We start from the raw sequence: 23,133 nt of genomic DNA on the forward strand, positions 1-23,133 counted from the left end.
TGAGGCCCTCCAGCTTGGCTCCCAGCCCACCATCCTCTCCCCAGACAGCACTTAGTCAAGGAGTCCGTTAGGCTGAAATCCAGCAGAAACTTGTGGGCTGCGTGTGAGGTTGTGAGGGGTCATCCAGGCCCCACCTCACAGGTTCTCCAAGGCAGTCGGCTGCCCTGAGAAACAAAGTCCCTGCTCCCTTTCCTTTCCTGGGGCAGTGAGCTGGTGCCTGCCCCCGCTGCCCTGCCTGGGCTCAGCAGCCCAAGGGCGAGTATGACACCTGGGGAAGAGAAGGTTGGGGCTTGGTGCCGAGACCCCAACGTGAGGGCAGCTATCCTGGCTCTGCCCTGGTGGGCTGAGGACAGACACTGGACCCTAGGTCTCCTGACTCCCTGCCCAGTGCTCCTCCTCTGTACCTGCCATTGCCACAACCACCAGAGAAGAGGGCCCTCTGGACCCCTCTGGACCCCTCTAGATACTCTTCCCCAAGAAGGCCTCTTCTTCTCCCCTAAATACCAGAGAGGGCAGTTCTGCCCGGCCACCCTGCTGGCAGAAAATTAGGAGACCTGGGTTCAGTCTGGCTGCACCGCTGCTTGCCTCATGACCCCTCTGGGCCTCCCGCTGTGGAGCGAGAGGTGTGGACAAGATCCTGCCCCCAGCAGACTGGAGGGCTGGCTCATGCTCCGCTTTTTGCTCCCCGTTGCGCCCAGTGCGGACTTGCCCCCTGGACGAGTTCCAGTGCAACAATACCCTGTGCAAGCCGCTGGCGTGGAAGTGCGACGGCGAAGACGACTGCGGGGACAACTCAGACGAGAACCCTGAGGAGTGCGGTGAGGCTCGAGGGTGGAGCGGCTCCCAGGCGGGGGCGGAGCTCCGGGGCCGAGGAGGTGGTCGGGCTTGGGTGGGGCTCGGGGCGGAGGCTGGGGTCGGGCTGGGGCGGGGCTTGGGGCGGAGGCGGGGTTCGGGTGGGGGCTCGGCTCCCGAGCCGGGGCGAGACTCTCATGCTCCCCGGTGGCGCGCGGCCCGCCCCCAAGGCTGATTCCGGCTCTGTCTCCTGTCTTCTCCCCCCGCTGCAGCCCGGTTCGTGTGTCCTCCGAACCGGCCCTTCCGCTGCAAGAATGACCGCGTCTGCCTGTGGATCGGGCGCCAATGCGACGGCACCGACAACTGCGGGGATGGGACTGATGAGGAGGACTGCGGTGAGCAGGGGGCCAGTGAGAGGTAGCCTGGGGGGTCGCCTAGAGCAGGGTGCGACATAGGGGGCGGGGTGGCCCAAGTGGGAGCTGTGTGTAGGGAGTGGACTCGCCCGGCAGGGGGAGGACCCATTGGTGGGAGCCTGGGCGCCCCTCCTTGGGAGAGAGAAGCCCTTGGGGAAGGCACCGAGGCTTCCTGACACCCTGGGTCTTGAGGTGGAGACAGGGAATCTGTGCTTAACTAGCTTCCTCTGAAGCTTGACAAAGAGCCAGGTTCGGGACCCACCTGTAGCGTGACTGACTGGGGGTCCCTGTGGGAGGAGGGGCAGGATGGCCAATACCCAGGACCTGAAGCCCCCCCCCTCCCCAGAGCCCCCCACGGCCCAGACCCCCCACTGCAAAGACAAGAAGGAGTTTCTGTGCCGGAACCAGCGCTGCCTCTCCTCCTCGCTGCGCTGCAACATGTTCGACGACTGCGGGGACGGCTCCGACGAGGAGGACTGCAGCATCGGTAAGGGGCGGCGGTGGGGGCGCCGGCGAGGCGCGGAGAACCGAAGCCCAGGCCGGGGTGCTCAGGGGAGGGGATCCACTCTGTCTCCTACAGACCCCAAGCTGACCAGCTGTGCCACCAACGCCAGCATCTGTGGGGATGAGGCGCGCTGCGTGCGCACCGAGAAAGCCGCCTACTGCGCCTGCCGCTCTGGCTTCCACACGGTGCCAGGCCAGCCCGGATGCCAGGGTAGGAAGGCGGGACCCGAGGGGGTGGGCAGAAACCCCAGCCGCAGGGCTCCTCATGACCCTTTCATGTCACCCCCAGACATCAATGAGTGCCTGCGCTTCGGCACCTGCTCGCAGCTCTGCAACAACACCAAGGGCAGCCACCTCTGCAGCTGCGCGCGCAACTTCATGAAGACGCACAACACCTGCAAGGCCGAAGGTACCAGAGCGGGGAGAGGACGGAAGGAGCGGGCGGGGCTCTGCGACACCAGGGTATAAAACACGGGGGACCGGGAATGGGATGTTTTCCCCCAGAGCCCCAGCCAAGCACGGAGCTCCAGACGCGCAGGTGCAGCTTTCTGCACACAGGGCTGGCTGTGCGCAGAGGACCACGTCCTGGGGCTGGGTCATCAGGGAAAACGTGGAGGAGGGGCAGCTGTCCCCTACCACCCCCGGGAGGAGAGTGTGGAGACATGTGTCACCCACTTACAGTCACAGGCACCCCAGCTGCATATTCCCATGACCCCTTTTTTTCAGCTTTATTGAGCTGTAGTTGACAAAATTGTCTGATATTTAATGTGTACGAGGTGATGATTTGATGTATGTATGCCATGTGGAAGGATTCTCCCCATTGAGTTAATTGATACATCCATCACCTCACATATTTCCTTTTTTTTTTTTTTTGGTGAGAACATGTAAGTTCTACTCCCCCATATGCTTTGACACACACCTGCACCATTCTCATGCCTGCATACAGACACCCACACCCACCCATGCACACACATGCCCATGCACACACAAGGGCCTCTATATACACACAACCCCACCAAACACAGCCAAGTGCACTCACATGCCCGTGCATACCTACACCCCTCCATGCCTGTGCTCATCTGCCCCCACACGCTTGTACACCCTAGCCGACAGAGCAGGTGGTATGAGCAGAGAGCGTGCAGATGCCAGCCAGAGGCTATGAGGAGGCAGAAGTCCCTAGGGCTGGAGGAGCAGGGACAGCTCTCTGGAGTAGCAAGTCACACCAGATCAGCTCAGGAGAGGAGAGGAGGAAGGAAGTTCTGAGGGCTAAGCCTGGAGCCCCTAAGCCCAGCACTGGGGCGAGTGAGTAGGCTTCTGGCCAGGGCGAATAGTTTGATCAGGGAAGACACTGTTAGTGTGAAAGGGGTGGGCTGGGGAGGGGAGCGCATCTCGGGTGCGCTCCTCCCAGCACCAGACCCAGCAGCCCCCAGCCCTGGCCTCTTGCCCCTGCCTCCCCCCGCCTGACATCTGACCTCTTGCCCCTGCAGGCTCTGAGTATCAGGTCCTGTACATTGCTGACGACAATGAGATCCGCAGCCTGTTCCCCAGTCACCCCCATTCGGCTTATGAGCAGGCCTTCCAGGGTGACGAGAGTGTCCGCATTGATGCCATGGATGTCCACGTCAAAGCTGGCCGTGTCTATTGGACCAACTGGCACACGGGCACTATCTCCTACCGCAGCCTGCCGCCTGCCGCGCCTCCCACCACTTCCAATCGCCACCGGCGACAGATTGACCGGGGTGTCACCCACCTCAATGTAAGCACCCAGCGTGGGTGGGATCCACACAGAGGCGTGGATGAGTGGGAAGACTCCGAAGAGCAGAGTTTGAAAAGGACAGTGGGAGGGGGCGAGGTGAGACTGGAGAGCGAGGGCAGTGAGACATACGTGTGAGGCCCGGACGACCGGCGAGTGAAGCAGGGGCATTATCAGTAGGTGGCCCTGCCACGGTGTAGCCGAGGTGCAGGGCACAGTGGGCACACTGGCCTTCAGCATCAGAGCCTCGCTCAGTTCCTGATCGTCACTGCCATCGCTGTGTCAATCCCGGCCAGCCTAGTTAACCTCTTTGGGCCTCACTTTGTTCCTCGATAAAGCAGGGTAATAATATCTAATCCAGCAAAACATATGAAGGCTCTACGTATGGCCCACAAGAGGTGTCAGGTGACTCTCTTCAAAGCCAGGGAACTGGCTCTCAGTCTGGGATGACTTGCAGGGGAGGGGGGCAAGTAATGGGCATGAAGACAAAAGGTGATAGCCCCTAAAACTGTGACCTCCCCCCCCACTCAGATTTCAGGGCTCAAGATGCCGAGAGGCATCGCCATCGACTGGGTGGCCGGGAACGTGTACTGGACCGACTCTGGCCGAGATGTGATTGAGGTGGCGCAAATGAAGGGCGAGAACCGGAAGACGCTCATCTCGGGCATGATTGACGAGCCCCACGCCATTGTGGTGGACCCACTGAGGGGGTGGGCAGGGGTCCTGGGGGAGGCATCGGGCAGGGGCGGGTGCCCAGCATCCCCAGGCGTGCCCTTCCCCTCCCAGGCCAGCCTGAGGCCGGAGTCCTCCTCATGCCCTCGGGTCTTCCGGGCTGCCCCAAGCCCTGGCCCTCCCAGGACTCCCGGCCGGCCTCGAGAGGGGTCTGACCTCCACTTGGCTGGCTGTCATGGACAGCCAAGTTCTGGGCTTCTCTGCTCCAGGAGCAGCTCTGCCCACTTAGATGACTCTGGATCAGCACCTTGTGGTTTTAGAGTAAAAGATCCTTAACCTGGCCAGGCGCTGGCTCCCCCTGGTTCTCTCTGGAGAAGCAGACAAAACACCCTTCTCCCAGTACCCAGCTGTCCCTGTGCCCAGGCCAGTACCTGGTGGCCCACTTCAGTCAGCCTCCCCTGGCAGCCTCAGGTCCTACCCACACTCACCCCTTCTCCCTCCCCAGCACCATGTACTGGTCAGACTGGGGGAACCATCCCAAGATTGAAACGGCAGCAATGGATGGGACCCTGCGGGAGACACTGGTACAGGACAACATCCAGTGGCCCACAGGTCCGTGGCGGCAGGGGCAGAGGCCATGGGAGGGCTAGGCTCACTGAGGTCACACGAAAGCTAGGGAGGGGAGGCTGGGGCTTGGACGGGGTGAGGCAGATGGGCTGTGGAGGCTTTTCCCAGAAGAGGTGATTGGGAATGGTGAGGGGAACAGGTTGGAGCTGTCCCCAGCTTGGGGCGGGAGAGGCTGGGCCCTCACCATGCTCTCTGCCTCCTCCAGGCCTGGCCGTGGATTATCACAATGAACGGCTATACTGGGCAGACGCCAAGCTCTCAGTCATTGGCAGCATCCGGCTCAATGGCACGGACCCCATCGTGGCTGCTGACAGCAAACGAGGTCAGCATCCAACAGCAGCCTTGGCCAGCCGTGACCTCGGGCCTCCCGTCCTCCCCAGTGAGCCCAGAGCCTCACCCAGCACCTATTGTCCTCCTTGGCCTGGCCCCCAGTAATCCTGCAGTGCCTTCCAGGCCTCTCTCAACTGGACTGCCCCTGCACCAGCCCTGCAGGCCTGAGGCCCACCCTGACCCCTGGCCCACTTGTCCATTCATTTGTTCTACCAATGAGTGTTGAGCTGCCTGGAGGCAATATAGATGGCAGTAGGAACTTAGCAAATATGGGGAGAGGGAGCAGAAGTCGATCTTGACCCCAGACGTCCAGGGCTGATGGGACCTTTTGCCAGTAGTGGCCACAGCAGGAGGAAGAGGTTGGGGGGAGTTCGGTTTGGGACGTGTTGAGTTCGAGGTGCGTGGAAGCCATGAGGGCTGGTGTACTGGAGAGTGTGACCAGGGCCTGAGTCCCCTCCTCCTCCTCGTCCTCCTCCAGGCCTAAGCCACCCCTTCAGCATCGATGTCTTTGAGGATTACATCTATGGCGTCACCTACATCAATAATCGTGTCTTCAAGATCCATAAGTTTGGACACAGCCCCTTGGTCAACCTGACCGGGGGCCTGAGCCATGCTTCTGACGTGGTCCTGTACCACCAGCACAAGCAGCCTGAAGGTGGGCAGAGAGGGAGAGCCCAGGCTGGGGCAGGGAAGGCCTGGGGCACTGTCTCCAAGCTGTGTCCTCAGGCCTAGTGTGCAGGGGAGGGTTCTGAGTCCTCAGGGCTCAGCATCCTCCCACGCCTGCAGTGACCAACCCCTGTGACCGCAAGAAGTGTGAGTGGCTCTGCCTGCTGAGCCCCAGTGGGCCTGTCTGCACCTGTCCCAACGGAAAGCGGCTGGACAATGGCACCTGTGTGGCTGTGCCCTCGCCAACGCCCCCACCAGATGGTACGCTCACGCCCCTCCCCAGTCCCCATCCCAGGCCCCAGAACCCTCCTCCCCGCGGCCCCTGAAAGCCCCCTTGCCCTGGCTCTGCCTGTGACGGTCCCTCCTGCAGCTCCGCGGCCCGGCACCTGTAACCTGCAGTGCTTCAACGGGGGCAGCTGCTTCCTCAACGCTCGGAGGCAGCCCAAGTGCCGCTGCCAGCCCCGCTACACGGGCGACAAGTGTGAGCTGGACCAGTGCTGGGAGCACTGTCGCAACGGGGGCACCTGCGCCGCCTCCCCCTCCGGTATGGCCCACAGCTCTCCCACCAGATGGCTCCTGGCCCCTGGCCCAGCCCCCCACCTGCTGGCCCTGCCTCGGGCAAATCCCTTGCCCCCACCCTCCCTTGCTTCACCTCTGCCTCCCCTCATGCCTCCTGTCCCCGCCCCCAGGATCCCAGTCCTCTGCTGTCCACCTCCCGCCCGGGTCCTCCCAGCCCTGTCGCTCTGCAGTAGGGCTGGGAGCTTCAGTGGGCCACCGTCCTGCTCACACGTCCTCTCCCGCCAGGCATGCCCACGTGCCGGTGCCCCACAGGCTTCACGGGCCCCAAATGCACCCAGCAGGTGTGTGCGGGCCACTGTGCCAACAACAGCACCTGCACTGTCAACCAGGGCAACCAGCCCCAGTGCCGATGCCTACCTGGCTTCCTGGGTGACCGCTGCCAGTACCGTGAGTGAGCCATCCCTGGGCCCCAGGGGAGGGGAAGAGGGCAGCGGGGGCCTGAGGGCCTAGGTGGTAGTCACAGGGGCCAGCTGTAGGCAGGAAGGCTATTCACAGCTAAACCAGGCCTCGGTTGCTGGTGCTCCCCCGAGGTAGTGAACCCTCTGGCATCGGGATTAGGCAAGCAAAAGCAATGCCCTGTCCGGATGCTCAGGGACGTCCTGATACCCTGGAGCCTGTGACGTAGGGGCAGCAGGAGACTCAGGAGGATGTGGGAGTCACTCAAAAGACCTGGGAGGGTCCCCTCAGGTGTCCAGCTCCCCCCACAACTTACGGAGGACTGAGGCATCTCCTCCCCCATCCCCAAACCACAGGGCAGTGCTCTGGCTACTGTGAGAACTTCGGCACGTGCCAGATGGCTGCTGATGGCTCCCGGCTGTGCCGCTGCACCGCCTACTTCGAGGGGCCGAGGTGTGAGGTGAACAAGTGCAGCCGCTGCCTGGACGGGGCCTGTGTGGTCAACAAGCAGAGTGGGGATGTCACCTGCAAGTGAGTGGGGCGCTGCCCAGCCTGTCCCAGCCTCAGTCCCTCCCCGCCGCCACGCCGCTGCTCTCAGCCCTGCCTGCCCCTCCCCAGCACCACCCACGCCCTGCCCCAGCCCTGCCAGCCTCTCACTCTCTCCTACAGCTGCTCCGATGGCCGAGTGGCCCCCAGCTGCCTGACCTGTGCAGGCCACTGCAGCAATGGCGGATCCTGCACCATGAACAGCAAAATGATGCCCGAGTGCCAGTGAGTCAGGCCTGAGCCTCACCGAAGGCTAGATCATTCCCCTTTCCCAGATCTGAGGGGACTGTCAGAGTCCTGTGTTCCTTCCCAGTTTCCCTGGCAGCCATGGCTATGGGGGTCACGCCTGCTCAGCTCTGCCCCTCCTGTCTGCAGGTGCCCACCGCACATGGCAGGACCCCGGTGCGAGGAGCAGGTGGCCAGCCCACAGCAGCCTGGACGTAAGTGGCGGGAGGCGGGGAGGCGGGGAGGCGGGGCTGCTGGGACCTGGAACCTGAAACAAGGGGGCTTTGTGCCACCTGGGCCTTTCTCACTGACTTTCCCACCTCCTCCACTCTAGATATGGCCTCCATCCTAATCCCGCTGCTGTTGCTGTTGCTGATGCTTCTAGTAGCCGGAGCGGTATTCTGGTACAAGCGGCGAGTCCGAGGGTGAGTTATGGGGAGTCTAGAAAATTCTGGCCGTTACTTTAATGCCCTAGGCTTACCCAACAGAATCCCTGCCCCCTCATACTCCGGCCTCTCCCCAGGGCCAAGGGCTTCCAGCACCAGCGGATGACCAATGGGGCCATGAACGTGGAGATTGGGAACCCCACCTATAAGATGTATGAAGGCGGGGAGCCTGATGATGTAGGGGGCCTACTGGATGCTGACTTTGCCCTGGACCCTGACAAGGTGGGCTGGGAGGACAGGGGAGGAGCCCTCCAGGGCAGGGACAAGAGGCTGTGGGTGGGATGACTAGGCGTGTTGGGTTAGATGATGGAATGGAGGTGAGGCGTGGGGTACCCGGGCCACAGAGCCCAGCCCCTGAGGCCCACCTGAACCCTCTCACCTTGCAGCCCACCAACTTCACCAACCCCGTGTATGCGACACTCTACATGGGTGGGCACGGCAGCCGCCACTCCCTGGCCAGCACGGACGAGAAGCGAGAACTCCTGGGCCGGGGCCCTGAGGACGAGATAGGGGACCCCTTGGCATAGGGCCCTGCCCCATCGGACTTCCCCCAGAGAGCCTCTTGCCCCCTGTCAGAGAAGTCCTTCAGTGAGCCCCCCTTCTGCCCAGCCAGCCCTTCCCCGGCTCTGCCGGGATGTATAAATGTAAAAATGAAGGAATTACTTTTTATATGTGAGTGAGCAAGCGAGCAAGCGAGCACAGTATTATCTCTTCCTTTCTCCTCCTTCCTGCCTGCTCCTCAGCACCGCCCCCTGCTGCATCAGGGAGGAGAGGCAGGGAGGGCTCTGGGGGCTCCTGTAGCTTACAGGTATGAGGGGTCCCCACCTCCCTCCTTCCCCCCCTGAAACGCACCCCCACTGGGAGAGCTGGTGCTGCTGCCTCCCCCTCCCTGAACAAGACACTTTGTCAAGGCTCTCCCCTCACCCCCGCCCCCAGCTTCCTGAGGGCTAGTTCTGGGCAGGGAGCGTCCTCCGCTGCCCCTGTCAGAAGAGTTGCCTCTGGCTGAGGGAGGAAGGAAAGGATGGAGTTTTTCAGTTCTTCTCGGGGAGGCCATCCCAAGCCCCAGCCCCCACTCTAGGGGCACCTCTGAGATGGCCACGCTCAACACCCCTCCCAGACAGGCCCTCCCCCATCTCCACTGCCCCCTCCGTGGCTCCCAGGGCTGGAGACTCTTCCATAAGCAGTCTCCCAGCCTCCCCTCCCCTGGGGACGAGGAGGAGGGGGGCACCCCAAGGAAGGGCAAGCGGGCAGCCCCGTTTTGGGGACATGAACGTTTTAATAATTTTTGCTGAATTCCTTTACAAGTAAATAACACAGATATTGTTATAAATAAAATTGTAAAAAAAAAAAAAAAAAGCCGCTTGTGTCTACCTGTGAGTGCGAGACTCTGGGAGCTGGGCTGGGCTTGCCTAATTCAGCCACCAGAGGGAGGCGTGCTCTGTGCTGGAGGCGGGCCTGAGAGTCTGGTCTTCAGTGCCCACCCCCGGGATCTCCCCCCACCCCCAATCTCGCTGTGGCAGGGGAAGGCGGTGGCACTGGACTCCACGAGGATGACCTGCTTCTCCTGGCTGTGTGACCTTGAGCCAGTGACTTCACCTCTCTGGATCTTGTGTTACCTCTGGCTCTAGGATACTAACTCCAAGATCTGTTTCTCTGCATTGTCACTTTATGGGACACCACCACCACCCCTACCCAAAATGATCTCCGACAGGGAGAAATCCCCCCATAGGAAATGAATACACGGGTTGTGAAGGGCTTCTAATGGTTCACGGTCGTCCCATACAGCTCTCTGACTGAGCTTGCTCTTGAAGCTCTAACATCTCACACTTCATGGAGACATTAGGAAGACTAGTTTGCTGAGCCCCACGGGCCACCAACAGACCCAGCTCAGCAACCACTGTAGATATCCCAGGAGTTGACAGGAAAGGACTGCTACAATCAAAAGGCTCCTAGTCTACTTCAGTCCCTGCCCAGAGAGGAGAACCTCATGCAGAAGGTCATACAGCTTTAAACTGTCAAAGATTGAGGAGGGTCAGAACCCCACTCTCCCCTCAACAGCAAAGAGGCTGCAAAGAACACTCACCCAGCTCCCACAGGGGGAGAGCTGCCTTTCATTCCCCCTCCCTTCCTGGTCAAATTTCCTCAGTCTTTCCTCCTTTCTTGAGGAAGCTGTGGGTCTAGGGACCTCTAGAAACAAGGGCCCTTTTAGCCCTGAGATCCCATCTCCAACCTCAGCCTCCAAAGCGGTTCTGAGATCCTCCACTCCTTGGGGGCTCCCCAGGGCCCCAAGGGCGCGGGGGCAGAGCGACCCTGCTGAGGAAAGGGGCGTCCTTGTTGATTGCTGAGAAGGAGGCTTGTGCCTCCATCTGCCCACCAGGTGGCGCATGCACGCCTGCAGCGCCACTCACCCTGAAGCCCGGCACAGCCCCCTCCCCAACACACACACTAATTATGCACCTGCCGGCGGACCCCAGGCCAGCCTCTCACTTCCTTCCCCCGGGCTATTCTGCCACACCCCCTCCACCCTCGCCAGCCGGCTCCTCTCCCTCCCGCAGCACCAGCCTGCTCCCCACCACCACCAGCCCCACCCCCTCACTCCCTCCCTCTGCCAGCCGTGCATCTGGCGCCCCCGGGGAGCCACTGATTCTCTGCTTGTCGCCTCAAGATCCTGGGCAGAGCGAGAGGGGCCCCCAGCTGTGACTTCGAACAGCCCCCCTCCAGGACCGGCCAGGAGAGGGTCTACCAGGAGGCAGTCCTCGAAAGCTCCCCACCTGGCAAGGAAGGCAGAGGCCGCCTAAGAGAGAGATGGAGAAGAGACAGGGGCAGAACCATGGGCAGAGGCTGATACAGATAGAATGAGAGACAGAGATACAGAGATAGAGAGATACGGAGACAGGGAGTGCGGTGTGCATGTGCGTGTGTGTAGCTGGAGAGACAAGGGGGTGACCTGAGACTGTAGCAAAAGGAAGAGAGATGGGGTGGGCTGGGACTCCACAAGATCAGGATCGCAGCGATGGGCTCTGTCCTGGGCACCCTAGGCCTGGGTGTGCCCCATGCCCCAACCCTCAGCTGCAGCAGCCCCTGTGCTTGGGACCTGTGCTCAGGATTCTGGTGGGAGCCTTGGGGCCATGGGGCTGGCCACTCCTGCCCCTTTCTGCCTCTCTCCTCTGCCCTGCCTGCTCCCAGTTTTCAGCCTCCTGGCTACTGTCTGTCTCTCTGGTGTCTCTGTGTCTGCCTCATCTTCTCAGGATTCCTGATCTTTTTTCTGTGTCTGTCACTTCCCTATATCTATCTATCTGTTTGTATGTGCCTGGGCTTGTCTTTTGGACTGCTGGAGCCAGCGTACACCTGCGTGTGTGTCCATCTCTGTCTGTGGATGTTTGCCTCTCTGCCAAGGCAAGGAAGGGGGGTGGGCTCTGAGTACCTGGTGAGGTGTGCTTGTCTCTTGGTGCAAGTGTGCATTTGTCTGTCTGTCTCTGCGTGTGCTCCTGTGTGTGTGTAAACAGAGTGTGTCCATCTGTGTGTGTCAGTGTGCCTCTAGGTGCACCTGTCTCTGCACGTGTGTGTGCTGCTCTTTGCATGATGTGTTTCACTCTGCCTGCCTGCTCACCTCTGTGGTGTGGCCTGTCCCTGCGAAAGCATCTGCGGGCATGCCTGGGGGGCGGGGGGCGTCTCAGGGTATGCTCCTGTCTCTCTATCTCTTTGCTTGTCCCCATCTCTTGCTGTCTAAGTGTGGGTCACACCACAGCCTCAGCCACCGCCTCAGTGCATAGCAACAGCTGACAACTGAAGACTCGCGGGCAGGGGAGAGAGAGGGACTAGGGGAAGAAGGGAGCCGGTGAAGAAACAGCTAAGAGGATAGGGACAGGGACAGGGCTGGGGCTGGGGACAGAGACAAGGACAGGGACAGAGGAGGAAGGGGACACGGATCCAGAGCAGCTGATGGTGAAAGATGGGACAGTGCAAGGGCAGTGATAGAGACTGCACCAAGAGCCCGTACAGGCAGCGCTGAGGGGGACTTCCTGCCCAACCCCCACGCAGGGCGGCTCCGGGACGCGCGGGGGTCAGTGGTGGGCGGCGAGGGGCAAAGGTGAACGGCCAACCTGGCGGAGGGGTCCCCACACCGCGGCGGTCCCTCGGCGGCGGGGGCGGCGGGCGCCGTTTGTCAGCCCTATTGACAGACGTGATGGGGTTTCCGTCCGTGATCAATGATTCTCATCTCCGGGCCGAACGAGCCGTGGGGCGCCCATCCATCCCCGTCAGCGCCGCGGCCCGCAGCCGCCCGAGGCCCCGCCCGCCCTCACCTCACCCCGGCCCCTCTCCTGCCCTGGGACCCACCTTGGCCGGGGGTCAGAGCAGGGGCCCGGAGCACCGAGGGACCCTGGTCTGGCTGGACTCCCGAGCCCCGCCGCGTGCCTGCTCCGCGGTGCCCCCTTCGGGGCAAGTCCCGGAGCCTCGCGCCCCTCGCCCTGCCCTGTTCCTCGTCGGTGCCCAGACCAGCCTCTCGGGGACACGGGCCCTGAGTCCCGCAAGCCTCTCCGCTTCGCACCTGGGCCGGGGGCGTGTCTGGGGCGTGTCGGGGTGAAAGTCACCTTCGGTGCCCCCAGCTGGGCGGGAGGGGGCGCGCGGGGCGCGGCCGGGATTGGAGCGCCGCGGAGCCCCGCCCCCCCGCCCGCCCGAGTCAGACCAACTTTCTCCCCCGCCCGCGCCCCGCCCCCACGCCGGCTCGGCTCGCTCAGTCCGCGGGCCGCGCCGCCCGCTCCCGCCGCGCCCGCCCGCAGCCGCCCCGCGGCGCCGCCCGGGCCCGCGCCCCGCGCCCCGCGCCCCGCGGAGATGCGGCTGCTCCCGGAATGGCTTCTCCTGCTCTTTGGCCCGTGGCTCCTGAGGAAGGTAAGGGAGGCGGGGTGTCGCTCGGGCGCGGGGTCTGGGGCGCCGGGGTCCCGGGAGCGCAAGGGGCTCCGTGCGCCCGCCCCGCCCCCGGCTCCGAGTGTCCCAACTTTGCGCGGCGCGGGGGCGCGGACGGACAGACTCCCCAGTTCTGGACGGGCGCCCTCCCAACGCAAGTTGGCGGAGGGTGGGGGGCGGGTGCTGGGGTGCAGGCCCGCCGCGGATCTGGCTCCGGGCGCGGCGGGGGAGGGCACCGAGCCCGACCCGCGAGTGCGCCAGACGGAGCGGGAGTGCGAGACAGACAGACAAGCTAGCGGGGTGTCAGCCTTGCCGGCTTTCCGCGCCAACCTCACTCGCCTTCCTCGCTGTCTGTCCCTCCACCCCTCCGCCCCCGCCTTCCCATTTCTCTTCTCTGCACTTGCCACAGTGCCAGGGGGGCACCGTGTGCCGATCATGCACGGCCTGAACACACGCGCGCACACACGGACTCACACGGATACGGGCGAACTTGGCTACTATCTCCCATTTCCCGCGGAGACACCCTCTCCCCTGCAGGACCTCACAGACACACCCCTCTCTCGTGCCCGGCTGGTAGGGGGTGGGGGCTGTCTGGAAGGGGTGTTTCTCCTCCCGCCCCCTCCTTGCCCCCGCCTCCCTAGGCTGCCTCTTTTCCTGAGGCTCCAGGGCGAGGACCCAGAGGCTAAAGGGGCCCAGACTTAATCGGCGTTCCTCCCTACTTGGAGGTTTCAACTCGGCGCACGGTGTGCTCGTGTGTGCTGGTGTGGAGTGTGTGGGTCAGCGTGTGCACTTGCATGCGTGCATGTGTCGCGGGCCAGGCTTGGGTGCTAGTGCTGGGGTCCAGGGTGCGTGTGTCGCTGGTGTTGGTGTGTGGTGTTGGATTTGAAGGGGTGAGCCACTCAACAGTGCAACCATCTGTGCCTCCTGTGTGTCCCACAATGGGGGCCTAGGCCCTGGACCCCCATCTCCTTCCATCGGCTCCCCGGTCCATGACTTCCCTATTTCCTGCACCCTAACTGTGACCTACCTAGTTTAAGGGCAGGCAGGTGGCTTCCTAAACCCCTACTCTCTGCAGCCAACCCCCAGCCCCTGCAGAATCTGGAAGGGGCGTAGTTCTCCCCTCAACACTGGGACCCCACCTGCTCAGCCAGGTCGCACTCAGCAGCCCCAGCAGGGCAGGCGCTGCCCTCTGGAAGCTGGCGATTGAGCGCCCTGATTCTCCCAAACCTGCCTGGTGACCTTGAGGTGCTGGAAAGTGGGCAGAAGAGCCCCCTCCACAGAAACTGCTTCCACTGGCAGGGGCTTCCTTTGGACTTGCTGCCCAGCTCTGCCCTTCGAGGCCTGCGGGAACGGGTCTGACCCACCACCACTCGGGTGTGAAGGCCTGTGGAGAGGAGGTAGGGATCTACTCCCCCACCCCTCCTTTCCACTCCTTCTCACTCTCTTCTCCACGCTCCCCATCAAATAAACTCCCCTGTGGACAGATCTGGTTTAATTTCCTTTGCCCCCTGAAGGGGAATGAAACATCTGGTGGAGACTTGAGGGAGAGTGAGCGCGACGATGTGAGCGATGGGGTCTGGCTGAGCGTGTGGTGTGTGAGAGCTGCAGCTGGGGGCCTCCGTGTTGGAGTCGGTGGGGGAGAGTGTATCTGCCATTTAGTCCAGCTTGTGTGCATGTGAAAATCCGTGTTTACATGAGTGTACAGGCTGTGGGTGTGTGGATATGCATAATTGTGCATGGGGGAGTGTGTATAGGAAAACGTTTGTGTGTCCGAGTACCCATCTGTGTGTGCTTGTGTGCAGCTGTGTATGCCCCAGGTGGGTCTCCGGTGCATCTGTGTGCTGGGGCACATGTGTTGTCTGTATATGAGTCTCGGGGTTTGTGAGTGTGTATCTGTCTGCTCATGGTTTTGAGTGTATTTGAGTGTGGGCAGGGGACTGTGAGCCTCAGGATGTGTTCGTGTATCTGAGTGTGGCTTATGTGTGTGTGCGCGTTGAGAGCTGTCTCAGTGCCCGGGCTGGGAATAGGTTGACACTAGGTAAGCGGCTGGTGGTGGACAGTTTACAGGGCAGCTCTTGCGAAACCGTAGCTGTCCAATGCGAACAACGCTGCCTTCTCCCATCCTGCTCCCCTGCCCCTCCTGCAGGAGCTCTCTTCCTCCTTCCTCCTTGCTCCAGGCTCCTGGTCTCTTCTCAGGGCCTGGGACTCCTGGCCTCCATTGCCTCCGGGGCTCAGGCCTCTGGGCCAGGCCTTCTTCAGGATCTTTCTAATACAGTCTCTGACCCTTCTCTCCCTCTCTGTCTCTGTCTTCCCCACTCCTTGCCCAAGTAGCTGCCTACTGGGAGAAGAGGCAGGCGATCAATAGTCACTAATCACTAATCACTAATCACTAATTAGCTTGGGGAGGGCAGGGCCGGGGGCCCTGTGAGACCTACCAGCTCCATCCTGCCTCGGGGAAGGATTAGGCCTGAGCTAGTCTCTCAGAGCCCCCCAGCTAATCTCTGGCTGGGTCACTTAGACACGCGCAGCCTGGGCTGGGCCCCGAGCTGTTGGCGGGGATTTGGGAGTAATCAGGGGCTGCAGCTGGGCCCTGGGCACAGGAGGGTGGGCCCTGTGACAGCTCCCTGGAGCCAGAGCCTGCTGGTATGGGAGGGGCACCCTTGGAAAGAATTTGGAGAGTCTCGGGTTGGGGTAGGGGAGGAGCCCAAGATCCAGGACAGAGTGACTGGGGAGGATGTGAAGTAATTGGGGGACAGAAACAAGGTAAAGAAGGGTCAGTGTGGTCAGAGACGGGATCGTTAGGAAGGGGCGAGATAAACGTTGAAAGAGACCAGGTAGGTGAAGGGGGCCTCCCAGGGGTCAGAGATGAAGTCATTGGCCAGGAGATGGAGAACTTTGCGCTGAGCCCTGCAGCTCCACATGGGCGGGTCTGGGAGGGGGACGGGGTGACCGAGAGAGGGTATGGTCATGGGGGAGAGGTCCCAGGGCTCGAGCGGTGCCGGGCGCAGTGGGGAGTCGCAGGCGTGGGGTGGCAGCGAGCTGCAGGGCGGGGATGAGGAGCAGGGAGCGCTGCCTGGAGCGCTAGAAATTGGCGAGTCTCCCCTCTCCCTCGCCCGCCCCTCCTCCACCTCCACCCCGCCCACTCCCCCTCCGGCTCCGGCTTCGGGAAATTACATCCCCGCTCCGCGGCTCCCCCCCGCCACCGCGCCCCGGAGCCCGCGCCTTTATAGGCACATTTATTGCAATAATAAAGTGAGGCGCGGGGCGGGGGGCGGGGGGCGGCCGTTCCCGGGGGGACCGCGCCGGCTCTAGGAAGCAGGGAAATAAAATAAAATAAAATAAAATCAAAATTCAGATAACGGTGAGCCTTGCGCTGCAGGCCGCGAGCAGGCGGGCAGGCGGGGCTGAGGGGGAGGGGGCGCCCGGCCCAAGGGCAGAGCCCGCCCCACCAGCGTCCCCGCCTCCTCACGCTACAGTAGGGTCTAGAAGGAGGTATCTGCGCCTCCACCTGCCCGGCCCCCTCCCGTAGCTTGATCCTGCCAGTCTTCTGCCTTTTCCTCTGATTTGTCTCCCATACCTGTCCTCAGCTCCTGTCTCTGTCCCAGCCGCCCATCTCCTTCCTTGTCCCCCATTTCCCGTTCTAGTCCCCATTCACATTTCCCATCCCCGGGTCTCCACATCTCTCAGCATCCCTGTTTCTGCCCCATAACCATTCCCCACCCCCCCATTTCCTTTCCCACCCCCAACTCGTCCCCATCCCCATCTCCCAGTCCCTATCCCATTCCCATTCCTGCCTGTCCCCAAATGCCCATTGCTCATCCGCCATCCTCATTTGGTTCCCATCCCATTCTGTCCCCCATCTTCATTCCCCAGGTCCCTACCCCATCTGCATCCCTGCCTCTGCCCAATGCCTGTCCACCATTTCTGATCTCCTCTTCATCCCTGTTCCCATGCTTCATTCTTGTTCCTGTCCTTGTTCCACCCTTATCTCTGCACCCGATGCCTGTGCCTTCCAGGCCTGCACTCCCAGTCCTCCTCCATTCCTATCCCAGTCTGCACCCCAGCATGTCTTGTCCACCCCGCTTTGTCTTCTCCCCTGTCTCTATCCCTAGTTCCCAGCCAGACCCCTGCTACTCCACCCCACCCTGACTGCGGTGCCCCCCTCTTTCTAAGTGCAAGGGCTCAGTACGCTATTCCCTCCCCTTCCCCAACCCAGGCCTGGAGCACTGTTCTTCCCCAGTGCAGGGTGGGTCCCCTCCCCTGGTAGGAATCCTGAGCTTCCCGCCTGACCCATGCAGCAGGAAAGAAGCGACCAGCCGGTCTGGAGGCCTGGGGGAGGTGCACCCTGCAATGCGGCTGGGGGGCCAATGGCCTGATCCTGCCCCCATTCCCATCAGTCTCATCCCAAAAGATCCCCCCCCACCCCAGTGGAGTTTGTTCAGCAGCAAGAGACAGCCTCAACTCCCCTCCAATGCGTGGGCTCGCTGCCTTGGGGGCAAAGCGCTCCTGGCTCCGCTCCCGCCCCGCATGGGTCTGGAGACTCCTGGTGAAGCACACCCCATCCCTGCTGCCACCAAGCACCTCCACCCACCCACCTCACCGACAGCTGGGTTAGCCTCTCCCCTCCGCAAATGTCGCCGCGCCCAATTAGCTTAATTAAACCAGCTCTGGAGCAAGGGGGACCCCTTCCTCGGACAACACCCTGTTCCCACTCTCAGTCGTAGAGGGGGAGGGACAACACCATGGATTCTGGGCAAAGAGGGGCTCCTCTATCACAGTGCTTTCCTGTCACTCCCACCCCCACCTACAGCTGGAGACAGACAGACAAACCAAGGATAGAGGGAAAGAACCACAGTTAGGTAGAAACTGAGAAAAACAGAATCACTGAAGGAGAAAATTAGGGACAGAATGAGGAAGAGACTGAGAGACAAAAAGAGACTGAGAGAAGAGTAAGGGAGAGAGAGATGGAAAAACAGTGAAAGAGGGAGAGCGAGAGAGGGAGAGTGAGCGTGCGAGCAAGGAAGCCAGAGGGAGGATTTGATTTTATTTTATTCCATGTTCCCATTTCTCGGCTCGTTTCCTCGCAGACTCTCCCCCCTCCCTGTTTGAGCTCCCCCCCAAGGTCGCTTTTGCTGGCCCCCCCAACTCTTCCCTTTTATCTTGGCTGTTTCCTGCAGCGGCGGGTGGGGGGTGTGGGTGCCCAAAGCCAGAGGATTTGCCAGGATCAGAGAAGCGCAGACAGCAATTTGTCTGGGATCAGAGGGGGGGACACCTGGCACCTCTCACTGCCCAGCCAAACCTCCTTCGCTCTCCCAGCCCCTGCCTGGGAGAAGTCGCTGGACTGAAGCAGCCCTCGATGGGTCCCGGGCAGGTTCGGGGCAGGACTTTGGGTGCTGCTGGGGTGTGCTGGAAGGGGGTGACTCAGAGGCATTTGGGGTTGTAGCAGCAGGCGGCGGGGGGGCGGGGGGGCGGGGGGGCGGGGCTGATAGAAGCTCCTGGAAAGAGCAGTGGGTTGGGCCAAGACAGGTGAGGCAATCAGGTGTCAGAGTTCAAACGGCTCCCTGCTCCCCCCCCCCCCCACTTGCCCTGGAAACCTTAGGCTTTCCCTGCTCCAATGCTGTCCCCAGGGCTTAAACCCTACCCTCGCCAAGCCCACCAACTGGGCCTTGGCCCCTCATCCTGGGAAGCCCTTTCCCCCTCCACCAGTGGTCGCAACCCTTTCCCTCAGCCCCTGTCAGGCCCACCCTCCAGGTGTTAGCTACCAGCTCCAGCTTGTCTGTCTGAGAAGATCACTCCTGCCACCCCTGCCCCCCTCACCTGAGCTGGGAGGAGGGGTGGACGGGAGGAGGAAGGAGGGGGCAATAAATATGTATGACGAGCGGGTGGCGCGGCATTAATAACCCGGGATCACAGCGCCGCAGGGATAGGGCCAGGCGGTGGAGAGTCGAGCTGGGCGGCTCGACTCTGCCGTTCCTGTCCCCCGTGGACGCGGTGTGTACACACGGGTGTGTGCAAATGGAGGGGATACCCATGCTGCCCGGCCTCTTTATCCACCCAAAGCTCTGCCTGTGGGCATGTGTGGTCCCCCAGGGACCATTCAGATACACATATGCACCCCCGGGGGGGGGGGCACGGTGAGACCACATTTGTTCTGTCATTGTTCTGGATACCCTGACACACACCTTGTAGAAAGAGCTTGACACATGGACGGAGGATGATAGAAGCACACACAAGAAAAGTGACACCTTCAGAGAATCACACACAGCCACCCTCAGACATACAGCCAACCCAGGCATACAACTACACCAGCCACACAGACACAACTACCACACACTGATACCCAGCTTCAGTCAGATCAACACACAGACACACACACACAGCCAACCCAGGCACATGTGCAACCCAGGCACACATACATAGCCACTACAGACTGACAACAGACATTCAGCCTCTACAAGCAGGCAGAGACCCATACACACAGCCTCCTCAGACTTATATGCATGGGCATACAGACACACACACACACACAATCACTCCAGGTTGACAGACGAACACATACAACCATGCCAAGCTAACAGAAACGCAGCCTCCCTAGACTGAGACACACAGTACTCCCTCCCCCCAGTCCGAACCCACAGCAGTAAGGGCCAGAAACGGCCACAGCCAGCACAGTCTGACTGACACACTCTGACACACGCGGCTCCTCTCCCTCCCACCCCTCGCTGGAGCAGCATCTCCATATTTCTTCCTCTGGCTCTCCCATCTCCTTCACTCCCGGCCACCCTCACCCCACCCCCCCGCCCCAGATAATTGATGGCCAGGGCTTGGCCCGGCCGCTCCCGCCTCTCGATCCATCTTGTACTCGAGCCCGCGCTGTCTCCCTGGCCGCCACCTGAGACACACGGAGACGGGTGGGGGCGGTCCTCGGGCTCCCTCCAGCTCGGCGAAGGACCACCAGGGGGCCTCTCGCAGCGCAGGAGCGCTGGAGGGCCGAGAGGGGCGCCCGCACAGACCCCCAGCCTGAACCCCTAGCGCCCAGACTCTCCATGCTCTCCTCGGGTGCCCTCGGTCTCCCGTGCCCCTCCCCGCAAGGGAGCAGAGGCTGGCCCTGGAGGGGCTCTGGGCTCGGCAGAGGTGTTGGGAGGTCTTCACTGCTTTCTGGATGCTGGATGTTGACAGCGGTCATGGCCTCCCTTGCCTGAGTCCAGCTCCTCCTTGGCCCGTTACTTCGAACCAACCAGGCTCCAGGCCAGGGGAGATGGCCGCGTCCACAGCTGCGCTCCCTGCTCAAACCCACACTGGCTTTGGCTTTTCTGGCTTTCTCAGCCTCCATCGGAGTTCTGTGAAAACACAGGGATTCTCAGTGTCATTGCACAGATGGAGAAACTGACGCCTAGAGAGTGACTTGGCCGAGACCACAAGCTTGAAAGGACCTCAGGTCTCCTTCAGTGCGCACTCCAGAACCACTTGCAGTGGCCTGCCCCATTCCATTTGGTCTCCCAGCGGCTGTGGAAAGGGGCTGGCGTGGGTTGGGCCCTGGCGGGGTGGCCAGGGACAACCTCAGCATCTCTCTTTCCTCCTCTTTCTTCGTCCACAGGCCGTCAGTGCCCAGATCCCAGAGTCCGGGAGACCGCAGTACCTGGAGCTGCGCCCCGCCGCGGCAGGAGGGGGAGCCCCGGGCCACCAGCTCCGCGCGCCCAGGTCTTCCGACGGCCTGGGCACCGCGGGCGCCTGGAGCTGGGCCTGGCCGGCTAACCACACCGGGGCCCTGGCCCAGGCGGGGGTGGCGAGGGCGCTGCCAGCGCAGCGCACCAAGAGAAAGCCGTCCATCAAAGCGGCCCGCGCCAAAAAGATCTTCGGCTGGGGGGACTTCTACTTCCGGGTGCATACCCTCAAGTTCTCGCTGCTAGTGACCGGCAAGATCGTGGACCATGTGAACGGTACCTTCAGCGTGTACTTCCGTCACAACTCGTCCAGTCTGGGCAACCTCAGCGTCAGTATCGTGCCGCCCTCCAAGCGCGTAGAGTTTGGGGGCGTCTGGCTGCCGGGGCCCGTCCCCCACCCTCTGCAGTCTACGCTAGCCCTAGAGGGGGTGCTCCCTGGGCTTAGGCCCCCGCTGGGGATAGCAGCCACGGGGCCGGGATTAGGGGGTCCCCTCGGGGGCGCGCTGGCGGGCCCCCTTGGGGGCGCGCTGGGAGTGCCCGGGGCCAAAGAGTCCCGCGCTTTCAATTGCCATGTGGAGTATGAGAAGACGAACCGCGCGCGCAAGCACCGCCCGTGCCTGTACGACCCGTCGCAGGTGTGCTTCACCGAGCACACGCAGAGCCAGGCTGCCTGGCTGTGTGCCAAGCCCTTCAAAGTCATCTGCATCTTCGTCTCCTTCCTCAGCTTTGACTACAAACTGGTGCAGAAGGTGTGCCCAGACTACAACTTCCAGAGCGAGCACCCTTACTTTGGATAGCGCGCCCCGCCCTCGCCTGGCCCTGAGCTTCCCGCCCAATCCCGGCCTCCCTGAGTGGGACCCCTCCCCGTGCTCCGCAGCTCCTGAGGCCGCGTCCACCCCTTCCACTCTGGGGTAGGAGGGGAACAGCCCTCCCGGGGACCATCAGCCGAGGTGGGTCCCCTTTTCCTTATGGGGAGTGCCCGTGAAGCTGGGGGTAGCCCCCTCCCGCTACACCCCAAAGTGGAGGGGTAAGAGCACCGCCCCAGAGTAGGCGGGGCTTGGAGGCGGTCCCAGCGCCCCCTACGTCCGCATTGGGTCCCCATTATGCTCCTGGCGCTGGGCTGGACGCAGGTCCGCCCGCAGCTTTGATAACGCCTGGCCTGGCACCCTCGTCCCACCCTGACTTTCTTACCCTCAGGCGTTCGTCCTCCCGCTCCGCTCTGTCCCTGTGTAGACTGTAAAGGCCTATAAACCCGGCCTATCCCTCTCCCCTTCTGCCTGCCGTATGCCTGTCCCCCTTTCCCCGTTAGGGTAGGGGAAGCAGAACTCCTGGGCGTAGGCGATCGACTCTGGCCCCTGCCCTCTGCCGCCTCCCTCCCGTCTCTGCAGTCCTGCTCCACCTGCCCCTTTTCGGCTGCTTCCTCTGGTGATATTTTTTCTATGCCAAAACAGACGGGGAAGGGAACAAAATAAAGTGAAATCCAATACGCGTCTGTGTGAGACCTTTGTAGGGAAGGGGGGGGGGTGTGGGTTTATGTCTGGCAGACACCTGGTCAAGGCCTCCTCCCTCAGCGGCTCGTGGGGAAACTGAGGCAAATATTGATGGAGCTAGCCCCTTGGGAGTCATCCAAGACCACATCAGATAGAGATGAGGGCCGTGGGAGCCCTGCCTCAGGTGGGGATTTTCCTCCCGGAGGTGGGCGAAGTGGATAGGATGGGGATTAGACCTAAGAGGGGACTCCCAGCGGACTATTTGGGACGATTTGGGGGAGGAGATAGAAGACCTGGAATGGGATGGAGATGCAGGGACAGCGTAGGCGGGAGCGCTGACAACCTGCTAAGCTTCGCGGAGCTGGCGGGAGGCGGCAGGTGGGGGGCAGGGGGAACGGTGTTTGCGGCATCTGGAGTCATCGATCTTCCTTTTCCTTCCTAATTTCGTGGGCGCTGAGTTTGCAGACGGATGAGGGAGGGAGGGAGGCCTGAGACAGGGGTGGGGGAGGGGACGAGCGCGAGTTTGGAGAGCTGGGCCAGGGCGCCGCTGCTCGCCGCTGCCTGCAAACAAGGCCCCCTTCAGCCAGCTGCCCACCCTCCCACCCCCGCCTCCAGCTCGTTCCTGCAGCCTCGGTTGCTAATTTTATCCGCCCCCAACCCCGGCCTGGGCGTTAATTGGCTGCGGCTTCATTAGCAGTTCTCAAGCTCAGCCGCCCCCCTCCCCTGGGGACCCCTGACTGGGGCGAGGGAGGGGGTAAGGACAAGCTGAGGCACAGAACGACACCTCATCTTTCGCCTTCCTTCTCCTTGAGTCCTGAGTCGAGGTAACTACTCTAACTACTGGGACAGGGCAGTGTTCTTCAGGGGATTGCCCACTGGCTCCAGCGGGAAACTGAGTCAGAGATGAGTCTGACACAGACATGCCTGGGAGTCAAAACTCGGTAAGTGGAAGATAAATATAGGATGGATGGATGGATGATAACAGGATCAACTGAAAGGAGGGAGGTGGGAAGTGGTTCTGGGTCAGAGACTGGAGGAAGGAGAAAAACCCAGCAGACTCCTAACACCCCCCAAGCCCCCCACCCCACCCCCGCTGCTGGAAAGACCTGAGAACACCTGAGACTA

At 61.9% G+C, this 23,133-nt stretch overlaps 2 protein-coding genes across 2 annotated transcripts in view; both read left to right on the forward strand.

Moving 5' to 3' along the window:
- The window catches only part of LRP1 (LDL receptor related protein 1), a 78,162-nt gene extending 68,857 nt beyond the window's left edge, over positions 1 to 9,305 (forward strand). The window contains exons 71-89 of the mRNA XM_044756074.2: positions 699 to 818; positions 1,065 to 1,187; positions 1,552 to 1,692; positions 1,786 to 1,920; positions 1,999 to 2,118; positions 3,197 to 3,465; positions 3,994 to 4,172; positions 4,640 to 4,746; positions 4,967 to 5,083; positions 5,570 to 5,746; positions 5,878 to 6,018; positions 6,128 to 6,301; positions 6,562 to 6,723; positions 7,089 to 7,263; positions 7,402 to 7,503; positions 7,654 to 7,718; positions 7,838 to 7,928; positions 8,027 to 8,171; positions 8,336 to 9,305. Coding sequence (XP_044612009.2) covers positions 699 to 818; positions 1,065 to 1,187; positions 1,552 to 1,692; positions 1,786 to 1,920; positions 1,999 to 2,118; positions 3,197 to 3,465; positions 3,994 to 4,172; positions 4,640 to 4,746; positions 4,967 to 5,083; positions 5,570 to 5,746; positions 5,878 to 6,018; positions 6,128 to 6,301; positions 6,562 to 6,723; positions 7,089 to 7,263; positions 7,402 to 7,503; positions 7,654 to 7,718; positions 7,838 to 7,928; positions 8,027 to 8,171; positions 8,336 to 8,476 — 2,684 coding nt within the window. The 3' untranslated portion in view covers positions 8,477 to 9,305. The remainder of the gene's footprint in view (positions 1 to 698; positions 819 to 1,064; positions 1,188 to 1,551; positions 1,693 to 1,785; positions 1,921 to 1,998; positions 2,119 to 3,196; positions 3,466 to 3,993; positions 4,173 to 4,639; positions 4,747 to 4,966; positions 5,084 to 5,569; positions 5,747 to 5,877; positions 6,019 to 6,127; positions 6,302 to 6,561; positions 6,724 to 7,088; positions 7,264 to 7,401; positions 7,504 to 7,653; positions 7,719 to 7,837; positions 7,929 to 8,026; positions 8,172 to 8,335) is intronic.
- Positions 9,306 to 12,704: 3,399 nt separating this feature from the next.
- Positions 12,705 to 22,000, forward strand: NXPH4 (neurexophilin 4). The gene is made up of 2 exons (XM_044756413.2): positions 12,705 to 12,839; positions 20,452 to 22,000. The coding sequence occupies exons 1-2, from the start codon at positions 12,783 to 12,785 to the stop codon at positions 21,313 to 21,315; spliced, it is 921 nt and encodes a 306-aa protein (XP_044612348.2). The 5' UTR covers positions 12,705 to 12,782; the 3' UTR covers positions 21,316 to 22,000.
- Positions 22,001 to 23,133: the final 1,133 nt, after the last annotated feature.

This window comes from Equus asinus, chromosome 22, assembly GCF_041296235.1.
Source record: "Equus asinus isolate D_3611 breed Donkey chromosome 22, EquAss-T2T_v2, whole genome shotgun sequence".
Lineage (NCBI taxonomy): Eukaryota > Metazoa > Chordata > Mammalia > Perissodactyla > Equidae > Equus > Equus asinus.